Source organism: Piliocolobus tephrosceles, chromosome 14, assembly GCF_002776525.5.
Source record: "Piliocolobus tephrosceles isolate RC106 chromosome 14, ASM277652v3, whole genome shotgun sequence".
Taxonomy (NCBI): domain Eukaryota; kingdom Metazoa; phylum Chordata; class Mammalia; order Primates; family Cercopithecidae; genus Piliocolobus; species Piliocolobus tephrosceles.
Window position 1 is genome coordinate 31,528,358 of NC_045447.1, and position 16,553 is coordinate 31,544,910.

General features: G+C 47.4%; 1 protein-coding gene and 1 non-coding gene across 3 annotated transcripts; both read left to right on the forward strand.

The window, feature by feature from the left end:
- Positions 1-1,520: 1,520 nt before the first annotated feature.
- KLF4 (Kruppel like factor 4) lies at positions 1,521-6,430 on the forward strand. Of its 2 annotated transcripts, XM_023202256.2 has the most exons (5): positions 1,521-2,183; positions 2,298-2,418; positions 3,079-4,051; positions 4,151-4,315; positions 5,351-6,430. In XM_023202256.2, the coding sequence occupies exons 1-5, from the start codon at positions 2,179-2,181 to the stop codon at positions 5,524-5,526; spliced, it is 1,440 nt and encodes a 479-aa protein (XP_023058024.1). In that variant the 5' UTR covers positions 1,521-2,178; the 3' UTR covers positions 5,527-6,430. The 2 variants fall into 2 exon arrangements, with proteins under 2 accessions (XP_023058024.1, XP_023058016.1); XM_023202248.2 differs by having other exon boundaries at positions 3,079-4,315.
- Positions 6,431-15,853: 9,423 nt separating this feature from the next.
- On the forward strand, positions 15,854-15,960 carry LOC111536845. Its single transcript, XR_002729825.1, has one exon. It is a non-coding gene; the product is annotated as a U6 spliceosomal RNA (small nuclear RNA).
- Positions 15,961-16,553: the final 593 nt, after the last annotated feature.

A 16,553-nucleotide genomic window follows, 5' to 3' on the forward strand; every position in this document is an offset into this window, starting at 1 on the left:
AATTACTGATCACAAACCAAGGGGAGTGGGGGTGGGGGAGGCAGCGTTATAAGACTTAAGTAAAGATCGCCGTTTTCTATTCCCTTCCCGGTGGGCGAGGACGCCTGCGGCGGGCTCGGTGTGCACTTTTCGGGAGCTAGGATCCTGGCACATAGTCACTTCCCTGCGAAGTCGGGGGGCCTGACCTACCCGGAGCCTGAGCCGAAGGAACGAGTTGTCCTTTGACCTTTACTGGCCATTTCACCTCTTTATGACTCAGTTTCTCATCCATAAAGTGGAAAGGAGAGTGCGTGGCTTGAAAAGTGTTTCGAAGCTGGGCGCAGTGGCTCACGTCGGTAATCCCAGCACTTTGGGAGGCCGAGGCGGGCGGATCACTTGAGGTCAGGTGTTCGAGACCTGCCTGGCCCACATGGTGAAACTCCGTCTCTACGAAAAACAACAAAAATTAGCCGGGGTCGTGGCGCACGCCTGTAATCCCTGCTACTCGGGAGGGTGAGGCAGGAGAATCGCTTGAACCCAGGAGGAGGATGTTGCAGTGAGCTGAGATCGTGCCACTGCATTCCAGCCTGGGTGACAGAGCGAGAGTGTCCAAAAAAAAAAAGGAAAGAAAGAAAGAGGAAAGAGAAAGAAAGGAAAGAGAAAGAAAAAGAAGAGAAAGAAAGAAAGAAAGAAAAGAAAAGAAAAGAGAAGGAAGGAAGGAAAGAGAGAGAGAGAGTCCTTCCAGACGGCTGGTTGAAAAGTGTCTCTGCGCCTCACAGTCCCTCTTCTCTCCCTCACTCCTCTGAGTAAATCTTGAGCCCTTTCATTCCCTTTCTCGCTTTTTAAAGTATCAAAACCATAACTCCCCATTCTTGCCTCTTTCTGCCACTTCCCGGCGGAACACTCCTCTGACCTTCTCCTGAGGCTCCCAGTTCACGCAGCACAGTGCTGGGCACCCGCTTCCTCTCCACACCCCTAGCGCCCCCCACCCCTCGGCAGAAGAGACCGCGAGGAACCGTGCGAGGTCAGGCCGAGCGCCGGCACGGGCACTGGCGCTGCGCGGCGAGAGCGGACTCCAGCGAGCGCAGGGAGGGAGGGGGAGACCGAGGGCTGGATGAGTCACGCGGATAATCGCGCTCTTCTCCAGCGCGCAGACAGCGCGGCAAGCGCGTATGCGAGCAGGGGTGGGGACGCGTGACCATCCCGCCCGCTGACCCCACCAGTCTTCGCGGGCTTCGAACGCACGGAACCGACAATGGCGGTGAGTACCGCCCTGGTCGCGCAGAGACCGAACCTGCGCCCGGTTCCTCGCGCCCAGCTCTGGGGCGGACGCCGCCGCCACCGACACCACTGCCGCCGGCGTCAGCTCGGCTCCAGCCTGCCAGCTGCCCGGCTGGCGTCACGGCCCGGCCCGGCCCCGCCCGCGCCCCTCCTTCCCCTCCCCCGCCCCCACGTGCGCCGAGTTTGTTGATTTAGCTGCCATAGCAACGATGGAGGGGAGCCTCGGGGGGGCGGAGAGAAGAAAGGGAGGGGCGGGGCATGGGAGAAGGCGGAGGAAAAGGCTGCCTCAAAGGAAGTTATAAGTAAGGAGCGCGCGCCGGCGGCCGGCAGTTTCCCGACCAGAGAGAGCGAACGTGTCTGCGGGCGCGCGGGGAGCAGAGGCGGTGGCGGGCGGCGGCGGCACCGGGAGCCGCCGAGTGACCCTCCCCGCCCCTCTGGCCCCCCACCCTCGCACCCGCCCTCGGCCCGCGCCCATGGCCGCGCGCGTTCCACACAACTCCCCGGACTCCGCGCCCTGCGCCGCCAACCAGTTCGCAGCTCCGCGCCACCGCAGCCAGTCTCACCTGGCGGCACCATCCGCCCACCGCCCCGGCCACAGCCCCTGCACCCACGGCAGCACTCAAGGCGACCGCGACAGCGGTGGGGGACGCTGCTGAGTGGAAGAGAGCGCAGCCCAGCCACCGGACCTACTTACTCGCCTTGCTGATTGTTTTTGAGTTTACAACTTTTCCAAGAACTTTTGTATACAAAGGAACTTTTAAAAAAGGACGCCTCCAATTTATATTTAATCCAAAGAAGAAGGATCTCGGCCAATTTGGGGTTTTCGGTTTTGGCTTCGTTTCTTCTCTACGTTGACTTTGGGGTTCGGGTGCCCCAGCTGCTTCGGGCTCCCGAGGACCTTTCTGGGCCCCCGAATTAATGAGGTAGGTGAGGAGCGCGGTGCTGGGAGCAGGGAGGGGTGAGGACCGGTGGGACGCGCCGGAACGACGGCTGAAAGCCGCCCCTGACTGTGTCTCTGCGCCCTGCCCGGCTCGCAGGCAGCCACCTGGCGAGTCTGACATGGCTGTCAGCGACGCGCTGCTCCCATCTTTTTCCACGTTCGCGTCTGGCCCGGCGGGAAGGGAGAAGACACTGCGTCAAGCAGGTGCTCCGAATAACGTGAGTATCACCCCGGGCAGCCGGGAACGCCCGGTGGGTTTCCGTGGGTGTGGTGGGGGCGGGCGGAGCCCTGGGGTCACTAAGAGCCACTGAACGAGGGTAAGGAGCGGCCACCGCGCGGACTCCGCAGCCTTCCCGGGATAGCTTCCGTGCCCTTGGCTTAGCTGTACATTCCCGTGGTGCGAGCACTGCGGGGCCGCCTGGGGCGTAAGCCGGGTCTTCACCAGTCCCCGGGCGCTCTGTCGGTAGGGCGGGCGCGCGCGGGCCACCGGGCGGGAGGTGGCCGCGTCCCCAGACACTGGCTGGGCCAGAGCGAGTTTAGCGCGTAGGCGGCCCCGTGGCGAGAGCGCACCGAGAAAGCCTCGGTGTGAATTTCGGGGACGTCCACGGGACCTGGCGGGGGAGGGACCAGCCGTGGCGCTCACTCACACGCAATTGGGCAGACAGGACTTAACGCCTGCGATACAGACGCATCACCTCTTCTCCGACCCGGGTGTGGGCCGAGATTGCAGCCCTGGCGCCCTGGGTTCCCTGGTGATTGCTGCCTGACCAGTCCCCATGTCTGGGCGGTGCAGTCGCGTGTGGCCCGCCAGCACGTCAGTATGTCCGGTGGCAACAGGGGACCACCACTGACGGGCCTCTCCCGCCCTGTCCCCTCAGCGCTGGCGGGAGGAGCTCTCCCACATGAAGCGACTTCCCCCGGTGCTTCCCGGCCGCCCGTATGACCTGGCGGCGGCGACCGTGGCCACAGACTTGGAGAGCGGCGTAGCCGGTGCGGCTTGCGGCGGTAGCAACCTGGCGCCCCTACCTCGGAGAGAGACCGAGGAGTTCAACGATCTCCTGGACCTGGACTTTATCCTCTCCAATTCGCTGACCCATCCTCCGGAGTCAGTGGCCGCCACCGTGTCCTCGTCAGCGTCAGCCTCCTCCTCATCGTCCCCGTCGAGCAGCGGCCCTGCCAGCGCGCCCTCCACCTGCAGCTTCACCTATCCGATCCGGGCCGGGAACGACCCGGGCGTGGCGCCGGGCGGCACGGGCGGAGGCCTCCTCTATGGGAGGGAGTCCGCTCCCCCTCCGACGGCTCCCTTCAACCTGGCGGACATCAACGACGTGAGCCCCTCGGGCGGCTTCGTGGCCGAGCTTCTGCGGCCAGAATTGGACCCGGTGTACATTCCGCCGCAGCAGCCGCCGCCGCCAGGTGGCGGGCTGATGGGCAAGTTCGTGCTGAAGGCGTCGCTGAGCGCCCCTGGCAGCGAGTACGGCAGCCCGTCGGTCATCAGCGTCAGCAAAGGCAGCCCTGACGGCAGCCACCCGGTGGTGGTGGCGCCCTACAACGGTGGGCCGCCGCGCACGTGCCCCAAGATTAAGCAGGAGGCGGTCTCCTCGTGCACCCACTTGGGCGCTGGACCCCCTCTCAGCAATGGCCACCGGCCGGCTGCACACGACTTCCCCCTGGGGCGGCAGCTCCCCAGCAGGACTACCCCGACCCTAGGTCTTGAGGAAGTGCTAAGCAGCAGGGACTGTCACCCTGCCCTGCCGCTTCCCCCTGGCTTCCATCCTCACCCGGGGCCCAATTACCCATCCTTCCTGCCCGACCAGATGCAGCCTCAAGTCCCGCCGCTCCATTACCAAGGTCAGTCCCAGGGATTTGTAGCTCGGGCTGGGGAGCCCTGTGTGTGCTGGCCCCTCGGGGCACACGGGATGATGCTCACCCCACCTTCTCCACCCCTAGAGCTCATGCCACCCGGTTCCTGCATGCCGGAGGAGCCCAAGCCAAAGAGGGGAAGACGATCGTGGCCCCGGAAAAGGACCGCCACCCACACTTGTGATTACGCGGGCTGCGGCAAAACCTATACAAAGAGTTCCCATCTCAAGGCACACCTGCGAACCCACACAGGTAGGGGGACAAACTGCAGAAGGAAGGGGTTAGCTTCCAGCCCTATGGGGCTACCAGTGGACACTCCTCAGTGCTTCCTTGGCTTCCCAGGGCAGTCTATCACCTTGATCTCTGGGATCACTGGGGAGGACAGCAAACCGGCGCCTACTTTTCTTCCCAGGAGCCTTTTGCTTGATGGATGGTATCTGTGCTTGAATGTGCAATTTTGTTTGGCCTTTAAAAGGCAGAGATTCCCCGCGGTCTGTGGGCCTCTCCTAGCTTGGGCATTGTAATCAAGAAATTATACTTTGCTATGCAAAAAGCATGATGTTTTTTTTTTTAAACTAGGTTTTTAATGTTACCTTCCCAGGTTCACCCTCCCTTTCTATTATTTTGAATTTTGGTCTTAACAATTCGGTCTTATTTATTTTTTGTTATTTGTTTTGATTTACATTTTTTTTTTCCCCCACAAGCAGAAGGTTTTATTTTAAATTCCAAGAATATGATGGTCAAAATTGCTGGGGAGATTCTGATTTAGGATTGTCACTGCAGAGCATTTCCATGTCAATGTAAGTAGGTACTCAAAGTCACGTAGGCACTTAGCATTCAGTAAGGTAAAGGTAAAGAAAAAAAATTAGCCACCTGTGGCTTTTTATCCCCAATTGTAGTAGGAATAAGATTGCCTGGTTTTCACACACCACCAATCACAATTTCCAAATTTCATTTTCACCACTGAGATGTCTTGACTCAAAAGAAACATTAGTATAGGTTTAGATGGTGTGTTTGTGTGTTTTTGGTGAAACATTAGTATAGGTGTAGGTGGTGGTTGTGTGCTTAACTGACCCCCTAAAAACAAGACCAAATACTTAAGACACGGAATGTATTCCTGTTTATGACATGGAATTCGGTACAGCCCGTCAGTGGTATAAAGACTTTTCCTGGATTCCTTTAGGATAGGGTCAGAGTTGGTTTAGTATCTGGCCTTCAGTTTTTAAAAGGGCCCATTCTTTGATATAGCAATGGCGTTAATTTTTTTTTTTTCTTTTGCCTTTACAGGTGAGAAACCTTACCACTGTGACTGGGACGGCTGTGGATGGAAATTCGCCCGCTCAGATGAACTGACCAGGCACTACCGTAAACACACTGGACACCGCCCGTTCCAGTGCCAGAAATGCGACCGAGCATTTTCCAGGTCGGACCACCTCGCCTTACACATGAAGAGGCATTTTTAAATCCCAGACAGTGGATATGACCCACACTGCCAGAAGAGAATTCAGTATTTTTTACCTTTCACACTGTCTTCCCGACGAGGGAAGGAGCCCAGCCAGAAAGCACTACAATCATGGTCAAGTTCCCAACTGAGTCATCTTGTGAGTGGATAATCAGGAAAAATGAGGAATCCAAAAGACAAAAATCAAAGAACAGATGGGGTCTGTGACTGGATCTTCTATCATTCCAATTCTAAATCCGACTTGAATGTTATATTCCTGGACTTACAAAATGCCAAGGGGGTGACTGGAAGTTGTGGATATCAGGGTATAAATTATATCCGTGAGTTGGGGGAGGGAAGACCAGAATTCCCTTGAATTGTGTATTGATGCAATATAAGCATAAAAGATCACTTTGTATTCTGTTTACCTTCTAAAAGCCATTATTATGATGTTAGAAGAAGAGGAAGAAATTCAGGTACAGAAAACATGTTTAAATAGCCTAAATGATGGTGCTTGGTGAGTCTTGGTTCTAAAGGTACCAAACAAGGAAGCCAAAGTTTTCAAACTGCTGCATACTTTGACAAGGAAAATCTATATTTGTCTTCCGATCTACATTTATGACCTAAGTCAGGTAATACACCTGGTTTACTTCTTTAGCATTTTTATGCAGACAGTCTGTTATGCACTGTGGTTTCAGATGTGCAATAATTTGTACAATGGTTTATTCCCAAGTATGCCTTAAGCAGAACAAATGTGTTTTTCTATATAGTTCCTTGCCTTAATAAATATGTAATATAAATTTAAGCAAACGTCTATTTTGTATATTTGTAAACTACAAAGTAAAATGAACATTTTGTGGAGTTTGTATTTTGCATACTCAAGGTGAGAATTAAGTTTTAAATAAACCTATAATATTTTATCTGAATAATGTTTTTTATTGTTTTTCTCCTGGAAAAATATGAACAATATTTGGTTTAAACACACTGGGGTAATAGGGCATGTAAGAAGCACGCCCAAAAAAGCTAACTTTATGTCAACAAATTAAAATACCTTTTTTTAACAACACTATTTAGTTTTACAATAAATATTATCAATATAGGGCTGAGAACGCTTGAATATTGTAAGTTTAAAAATTATAAGATTAAAAACCCAGTTCAGGTTTTCTCTTTCCAAATGTACATAAAGCTACGTGAAAGCAGTTTCCTTACCTATGATTTTCCCAGTAGAAACAGCTTAATCATTCTTAAAATTGCTCAGTTTAGTATGAAAATATTTATGAAATATATACATTTCAGTTTCATACTGAAAAAAATCCTTAGGGTTTGTCTTTTAAAGTAAATAAAAATATAAAAGTTTTCTGTGCAGGCCTGTCCCAGCGCCCCTCACATTTGAGTAACAAAAGAACCTTCCAACAGCAGACAACCCTAAGAACATAGTTCCACAGTGCCCTCCTGAGGATTAAAGGATTCATTTATGCTTGGTGTGTCTTACAGATACATTACTTCTACTAGTTACAGCCCTAAAGAGGTCAGAACCAAAGTTTCTGGCAGATTGTTTTAAAACTAAGTCAGTTCCCCTGAGTGAAGGTGGGCAAACAAACTGAAATAAAATAATATTAAAATTATACAAATTCACAAAACTAAGTGTAAAGTTGGTGTTTTCGTAGGTTTGTAGCGTTTATATTAGAAGTTTTAATATTAAAACTTAAAACTGCCCTGTTAGAATCTGAAGTTCTTGAGGTGGGTGGCTGAGAGATTGAAATTCATTTGGGGCTATCACAAAATGGAAAAAGCATTTGTGACACTTGCTGACACCTTATATACTTGTAATAGTGATGTGGGTGACTAATACTTATCAAGGGGACAGAGCTCACTGCTCACTGGCATTTTCTTTAGAGTGTTTATTAACTGTTGATTATATATAGTGTCCAGAGGTGTATTTGTACCATTGGTACATTTACTAAATGAAATAAAAAATGGACATTTATAAGAGGCTTATGGTAGATCAACGCAAGGTATTTTCTTTGGCTTTTGAGAGTCCAGCATGACTGGAAAGCATGGCATGTGTCTCAGCTTAAAAGAAAACAGGTGCATCAATAGGATGGAATTTTATGTGGCCAAGAACATATTCAAAGCATATTTAATGACATGGAAAAATGCTCATGGTATGTTAAGTGGAAAAAGCAGGATATAAGAGTATAAACAGTACCAATTCAACTGTGTACATTTAAGTGTATGTGTGCTTTGAAGGAAAGAGAGAGAAACAAAAGGAAATTGAGAGAACACCCTAGAAGGAACTGCCAAAATATTCATACTGGTTTTCTCAGTTTTAATTTTCTTTTTGTTTTTCTTTCTTTCTTTTTTTTGAGATGGATTCTTGCTTGTCACCAAGGCTGGAGTGCAGTGGTGTGATCTCGGCTCACTGCAACCTCCACTTCCTGGGTTCAAGCGATTCTCCTGCCTCAGCCTCCCAAGTAGCTGGGATTACAGGCGCCCATCACCACACCCAACTAATTTTTGTATATTTAGTGGAGACAGGGTTTTACCACATTGGCCAGGCTGGTTTCGAACTGCTGACCTCAAGTGATCTGTCCACCTAGGCTTCCCAAAGTGCTGGGATTACAAGCATAAGCCACCATGCCCAGCCTAAATTTTCTTTTTTGCAGTTTTCAAATATTCTAAAGCCGCTATAATAAGTTTGAAAAACTTTTTCATAAGAATGAAGATATAAAGAGCCATTAAAATTATTTAAACACAACGCCTTCATTAGAACACATTATTCTGTAGATTATGTTTAGATTCCTTTAAGTTTAAATTTCTTAGATTTCTGTTAAATTGTGGTTGGTTGCTTTCATCATCCACCTCTGTTATACAGAATCATCTGGCACACAGTTGCTGTATGAAAATGACTATAAAATGCCATCTTTATATTTGCTAAGTGCATATTATCTCAAATAGAAGAAACATGCATAAATTATCAAGAATTTTCAATTTATTTGAAATTTTCTGATGTCACAGATTAACATTCCTCTATGTTAACTTTTTCTTCATTTTTAAATTTTTATTTAATTTTTTTCTTCAGCTTTTAAGTTCGGGGTACATGTGCAGGATGTGAAGGTTTGTTACATAGGTAAACATGTGCCATGGTAGTTTGCTACACAGATCATCCCATCACCTAGATATTAAGCCCAGCATCCATTAGCTATTCTTCCTGATGCTCTCTCTCTTCCTATCCCTATTTTTTTAATTTTTAATTTTATTTTAAAAAGTTTTATAGAGACAGGGTCTCACTATGTTGCCCAGGTTGGTCTCAAACTCCTGAGCTCAAGCAATCCTCCTGCCTCAGCCTCCCAAAATGCTGGGATTACAGGCATGAGTTGCAGCACTCAGCCTACATTAACTTTTTCTAGGCTGAAAAAGAAAGCTTCACTATCTAAAATGAATGACGAAGATTTCCCAAAATGTGACCAAACAAAATACTATTCAATGTACACCAATAACTGAACTATTTACTCTGGGACCTATCAGCTGTGGGCTCCTAGGTGTACTGTCATTATGGTGTTACAGAGCCGTTTATACACTATACAATTAGGAGTACCTAATAATTGTGATGCCTGCTTATTATATTTTCCTTATGACACTTAATTTTACTGCTTTTTATTTTAACTTGTGTGCCTACACACACAAAGGATTAACAATGATGTTTCGTACGCGCATCAACAGACTCTCAGTCCACCTATTTTCCAGCAAAATGTCTCTTCTGATAAAATTCTTTCTGCTTCAAAACGTATTTGACTCTTGCTACCCTGTTTCAGTTTGTAAAACAAAACAGATGCCTTCACTATCTCATGTAGGATGGTCATGGGGAATATTACGTTTTCATCCAAAAATTGTTCCAGGCAGGGTGTGGTGGCTCACGCCTGTAAGGCTGAGGTGGGAGGATTGCCTGAGGCCAAGAGTTTGAGAGCTGCCTGGGAAACACCAAGACCCCATCTCTACCAAAAAATAAAAAATAAAATAACTGAAAAAGTGTTAAAATTTTTAGAAACATGAAATGCTCTTCACAGTTGGAGATTACTAATTTTTACATATAATTTATTTCCATATAAGGAAGCCCAGGTGAGGCCGTCTTTATGCTATAGAAGCAAGTCCACAGAGAAAATATTAAAACAAGCAGTGGAGGTACCTGTTGTACTTCAACAAATGGAAGTATCTAAATTTAGCAGCCTGTGTCAGCCACCTGTCCTATTAAATGTTCTAGCTTCTGAAGCTCCATTCAACACAACATACATACATAGATGGATTTGTAGCCTAGATACTCCCTCACCCGCTCTTGTCCATTTCCGTCTCTCTCATACAGACATGAACGCCACCCAGTCCCACATATAAACCCTTTTACTTTATGTATTATTCTTATCATTTTATTCATGATTTTATTACGTATTGCATTTTATCTATTTGTTTTACTTCTTTGTATTTGCTTAGCACCTTCTACAGGCTATTGTATAGTGACATGTTTTTATAGTGCTAAACCGAAGCTATGTCTGCCTCCTAAAGGATGTTTATGAAACTATCATTCATTGTTCACATGCAGAGTCATTCAATAATATTTCATATAAAACCTCCAAGACCAGTCTACATAATGAATGCTGTAAAAAATATCACGGAATGTTCTACCTGTGGGAAAAAAAAAATACAAACCACAAACTCCTGTTAAAGTCAGAATACTGCATGAAAATAAAAACTGTTTTTTCTACATTAAATGAAACTAAAATGAAAGTTGGAAAGTTTCCCTTTGGAAAACTTTAACTTAAACAAAAAGGTGAATCTTGAGCAAATTTCTCACCATCTCCTGAAAAACTAATAAATTCTTAAATCAGTTTGAAGGACCTGGTTCTTTAATCTCCTGGTCACAGTCAAAATAGAGGGAAAGCAACTGCTTCTGTTAGCATACACAGAAAAATCTTTCAGGCTGGAATCAAGTCTACCACAGCCAGTTAACTTAGCTGGAGAGGAATGGGTGCATGGGGTAGAAATATTAGTCAAATTGCTTCTCCGGAGTCATGTGCATCTGGAGCCCATCTTTTTAATTGTTTTCCACGGTGCCCTTGATATAATATACTTTTTTGAATTGCTTCGGTCTGCTTGACACCCTAGATGAGTCAGCATGTTGCAATCGTTCGCCCAAATGTCTTTCTCCACTTGGTCTTTTTTTTTTTTTTGAGACGTTGTCTTGCTCTGTCGCCCAGGCTGCAGTACAGTAGCGCAATCTCGGCTCACTGCAACCTCCACCACCTGGGTTCAAGCCGTTCTCCTGCCTCAGCCTCCAGAGTAGCTGGGACTACAGGGAAACACCAACACGCCCGGCTAATTTTGCATTTTTAGTACAGATGGGGCTTCGCCCTGTTGGCCAGTTCTCGAACTCCTGACCTCAAGTGATCCACCCGCCTCAGTCCCCCAAAGTGCTGGGATTATAGGCATGGAGCCACCACACGTGGCCTCCACTTGTTCTTAAAGGAAAGGAGGAAAAAAACAAATTCAATTTAATAACAGCAAAAAGTAAGTTCACAGTTAGAAATCCCTTTGACATTTCATCTGAAGATACCTAACAGAACATTTTTCTTTTTTTTTGTTTTGGTATTATTAGTAGAGATGGGGTTTCACCATGTTGGCCAGGCTGTTCTCGAACTCCTGACCTCAAGTAACCCACCCGCCTCGGCCTTCTAAACTGTTGAGATTACAGGCGTGAGCCACCACACCCAGCCTGCTTTTGTTTTTTGTAAAGACAGGGTCTCCCTATGTTGCCCAGGCTGGTTATGTTTCTTTTCATGTCCATTTTACATGTTACAATAATATAATCTAAACAGAGCAAGAAACAAGAAAGTTAGCTTTCTAGAGAGACAGAGAGGACCAGAAGGTCAAGTGGGGCTATAATTCCTGTCTCACCTATAATATTTGAATCTGTACAAACTGGCACTGAATCAATATATTACTAAATAGTGGCCAAATCCCCATGATACAAAACCAATGCACTCAGGTGCTATACCTATATACCCATTTAAAAGCTGAAATGAGCAAATCACTCTATGGAGAAATTGGAGAAACCCTGCATACACTTGCTGAAAAGACCAGGAGATAGTAATTGGTATAAACTATGAAAGAATAATCTCTTAGACATGACAAATGAAAGAGATTTCCTCTGTAGGGACGAGCATGCTTCTTGCCTGCTCCAGGTCACTTTTTGTCAGTATATAATAATCCCTTCTGCACAGCTCTGTGAGGCTTACAAAGTACTGACACCCTATATTACCTCAATCTTACAAAGTAGGGATGGGATTTTCCTCTCCCATCTCCAGTATGCGGATGAAGAAACTCAGGTTCCCTTTACAGGTTAGCATTTTGCTGTCACTTCTCATTCTTGCTGACATACTCAAAGCACTTCTCTTCTAATACCTTTGTTTCAGTCTGCTGGGCAGGTAGGGCTACAGGTATAAAGGATCCACCCCAATTCAAAAGGATTTGCTAACTCCAGGTTCTTCCAGTAAACCTGTTGAAGAGTCAAAAGCCTCAGACTTTCTGTCTCCCAGTCAATGTACTATTTCCTTTGTCAAAGTAGACATACGGGGAAGGCAGAGTTTCCTGCAGCTGTTTCTTCAGCTGGGGCCACTATGCCATGTACACAATTCATACTTTTCGTTCGAAGTTCTTGTTTCTGGCCTCACCTCTGGCCCAGCACACAGCTCTCCTGGTCAAATAGATCTGGTCAAGCCCATCCCCTATTCTGTAACTTCCCATGGTCCTCAGCACTTAGTGGATATAGATTTAACATGGTCATTTCCCTAGTTGTGGCTTCTAGCTGCTTGTTCAAGACCCTATCTAGGGCCAGGTGTAGTGGCTCACACCTGTAATGCCAGCACTTTGGAAGGCCAAGGCAGGCAGATCACAAGTTCAGGAGTTCAAAACCAGCCTGGCCAACATAGCATAACCCCGGCCCTACTAAAAATACAAAAACTAGCCAGTCATGGTGGCAGGCGCCTGTAATCCCAGCTACTCAGGAGGCTGAGGCAGGAGAATCGATTGAACCCAGGAGGTGGAGGTTGCAGTGAGCTGACATTGCACCCCAGCCTGGGTGACAAGAACAAGACTTTATCTCAAAAAAAAAAAAAAAAAAAAAAAAAAAAATTGGCTGGGTGTGGTGGCAGTAGCCCGTTATCCCAACTTCTCGGGAGGCTGAGGCAGGAGTATTGCTTGAACCCAAGGTGGAGGTGACAGTGGACTGAGATCATGCCACTGCACTCCAGCCTGGGCGACAAGAGCGCAATTCTGTCTCAACAACAACAATAACAAAAGACCCCTATCTAGTTCCTCCTTAGGTAAACCTGCCATGCTCAACAACTTCTGGTCCCCCAGTGCACATGGCTGTTTCAGCATTTGAAACTTGCCTGCAAAACTGGTCTCCACTGCTTCTGGAAAGACCCCTACTACCCTCACAAAAGCCTATTTATCTCTTAAAGCCCAGCTCTTAAGAATACTCCTCCATTCTATTTAGATCTTGCATTAAACACTTATTCTTATGTATTACAAGGTTATGTAGGGTTTTTCTCTGTGTTTTGTTTGTTTGTTTCAGATAAGGTCTTGCTCTGTTACCCAGGCTGAAGGGCAGTGGTGCAAACATGGCTCACAGCAACCTCAAACTCCTGAGCTCAAATGATCCTCCCATCTCAGCCTCCTGAGGAGCTGGAACCACAGGCACATGCCACTACTCCTGGTTCATTTCATTATTATTTTTCTGTAGAGATGGGGTCTCACTATATTGCCCAGGCTGGTCTCTAACTCCTGGCCTCAAGTGATCCTCCTGCCTTGGCCTCCCAAAGTACTGGGATTACAGGTGTGAGCCACTGCACCCAGTTTATTATAAGGTCTTATGGGTCTGGCTTCCCCTAAAGACATGAGCTTCTGGAGGGCACTAGGAGGTTTCTTGATTTGTCCTTGAATACCCTCAGTTACTGAACTTAATTGAATAAAAGTAATCATTTATTGAATATTTAGCCTAAATCCTGGGTCATCCAAAGAAAGGATAAAATTTCTCCTTTCCCCAAATTTTGGCATCCTTGAGGACATGCCCAGTGGTCTCTAAATTGCTTCTTGTAGGTCACCTGACATCCACCTGCCTTCCTCAACACACAACAAACCCCTCAAATGAACAAAACTCTTTGCAGAGTCAATCCCAGCACTTTGGTAGGCTGAAGTGGACGGATCACTTGAGATCAGGAGTTCTAGACCAGCATGGCCAACATGGTGAAACCCCATCTCTATCGAAAATACAAAAATTAGCCAGGCATGGTCGCATGCACCTGTAATCCCAGCTACTTAGGAGGCTGAGACAGGAGAATTGCTTGAACCTGGGAGGCAGAGGTTGCAGTGAGCTGAGATCACGCCACTGCACTCCAGCAGGAGCGACAGAGTGAGACTCTGTCTCAAAATCCTGGCATCTCCTTTTAGTGAACTCTTCCTTGCCAAGTGATTCTCTGCATTGACTCTGGGAAAAAAGTACCTGTAATCCCAGCACTTTGGGAGGCCAAGGCGGGCAGATTACTTGAGGTCAGGAGTTTGAGACCAGGCTGACCAACATGGTGAAACCCCATCTCTACTAAAAATACAAAAATTAGCCTGGCATGGTGGTGGGCACCTGTAATCCCAGTAGGTGGCTGAGTCAGGAGAATCGCTTGAAGCCGGGAGGCAGAGGTTGCAGTGAGCCAAGATCGTGCCACTGCACTCCAGCCTGGGTGACAGAGCGAGACTCAGTATCAAAAAATAATAATAAAATAAAATAAAAGCTAAAAGAGGGTACTTTCCTGACCTCATGATCTACCCGCCTCAGCCTCCCAAAGTGCTGCGATTATAGGCGTGAGCTACCGCACCAGCTAAAAGAGGGTACTTTCTACTCTAGGATATTGAGTGGGCCAGTCTGCCCAAACAGGAAGGTTTAGCTTTGGGTGCTGTGAAACCCACCCATTTGGTTTGCTCCACTTCAAGCTTGAGACTCTTCTAGTTTGCCTGGATGACAGTAGTTTTCTGACCTCTGAATACATCTAAATAAACTGACTCTGACGGTGCACGGAATTGACCATTGCCCTGCCTTTGAGGCACTGTTACCGCCTCACCTAGGAATGGGTAACACTGCAAGGACTGAAGCTGTAAAATTACGTAGGTGGCTCACACCTCTAATGCTAACACTTTGGGAGGCTGAGGTGGGAGGATCACTTGAAACCAGGGTCAACATAGGGAGACTCTGTCTCTACAAAAAAAAAAAAATAATAATAACAAAATTAGCCAGGAGTGGTGGCATGTTCCTGTGGTCCCAGCTCCTCAAGAGGCTGAGGTGGAAAGATTCCTTGAGCCCAGGAGGCTGAGGCTGCAGTGAGCTATGATTGTTCTACTGTACTCCAGCCTGGGTGACAGAGCAAGACCCTGTCTCAAAAATAAAATAAAATTACGTAAGATGTTTGAAAAGGAAAGTATCTTCAAGACCATTTAACTCAAGGAAAAGACCCAGATAAAGGATTTGTGACCTTGCCCAAGGTCACATTGAGTTGGCATCTAAGCAACCAGCACCTAGATCTGATTTACTTAACAGGCCAACCACAGATGGCTTCATCCTGACAGCCCAAGGGAAGCTTAGAGGAATCAAGACGATCAAAAACACCTTGCTGGCTGGGCGTGGTGGCTCACACCTGTAATCCCAACACTTTGGTAGGCCGAGGTGGGTGGATCACTTGAGATCAGGAGTTCCAGACCAGCGTGGCCAACATGGCAAAACCCCATCTCTATTGAAAATACAAAAATTGGCCGGGCGCGGTGGCTCACGCCTGTAATCCCAGCACTTTGGGAGGCCGAGGCTGGCGGATCACGAGGTCAGGAGATCAAGACCATCCTGGCGAACACGGTGAAACCCCGTCTCTACTAAAAATACAAAAAAATTAGCCAGGCGTGGTGGCGGGCGCCTGTAGTCCCAGCTTCTAGGGAGGCTGAGGCAGGAGAATGGCGTGAACCCGGGAGGTGGCAGAGCTTGCAGTGAGCCGAGATTGTGCCACTGCACTCCAGCCTGGGCGACAGAGCGAGACTCCGTCTCAAAAGAAAAAAAAAAAAAAGAAAATACAAAAATTAGCCGGGCATGGTGGTGTGCACCGGTTATCCCAGCTACTTAGGAGGCGGAGGCAAGATAATTGCTTGAACCTGGGGGACAGAGGTTGCAGTGAGCTGAGATCGCGCCGCTGCACTCCAGCCTGGGCGACAGAGTGAGACTCTGTCTCAAAAACAAAACAAAACAAACAAACAAACAAAACACTGTGCTCACCTCGGCAGCACATAGCCTAAAACTGGAACGATACAGAAAAGATTAGCACGGCCCCTGCGCAAGGATGACATGCAAATTCTTGAAGTGTTCCATATTTTTCTGTTCTTGCATGGGCTCTTAAGCAACATGGAAATAAGGTTGATGGAAAATAAACATCAGTTTCTAAACAAACAACAACAAAACAAAACAAACACCAGGCAGAAAAGATGGCTTTCAGAGGAAGTTCTGTTTTTTTTTTTTTTTCCTTTTTTTGAGATGGGAGATGAGGTCTCACTCTGTCACCCAGGCTGAGTGGTGCAATCACAGCACACTGCAGCCTCGACCTCCTGGGCTCAAGAGACTCTCCCTCTCAGCCCCCTAAGTAGCTGAGCCACAGACATGCACCACCATACCTGGCTCATTTTTCCAAAAAATTATTTTGTAGAGACAAGGGTATCCCTATGTTGCCCAGGCTAGTCTCTAACTCCTGGGCTCAAGGGCCTCGACCTCCCAAAGTGCTAGGATTACAGGCATGAGCCACAGTGCCTAGCCCTGGAAAGTCCTAAATTCGATGTAATGTTGTGCTCTAACATCCAAAGAGTATTTTACTGTGCTTTATCATCCTTCTATGTAGTGCTCTGTTACTGGCCAACTAAGATAGGACTACTCACGGGTCACTGTGTTCCCTCTAGAGAGAACATAAGAAACCATTC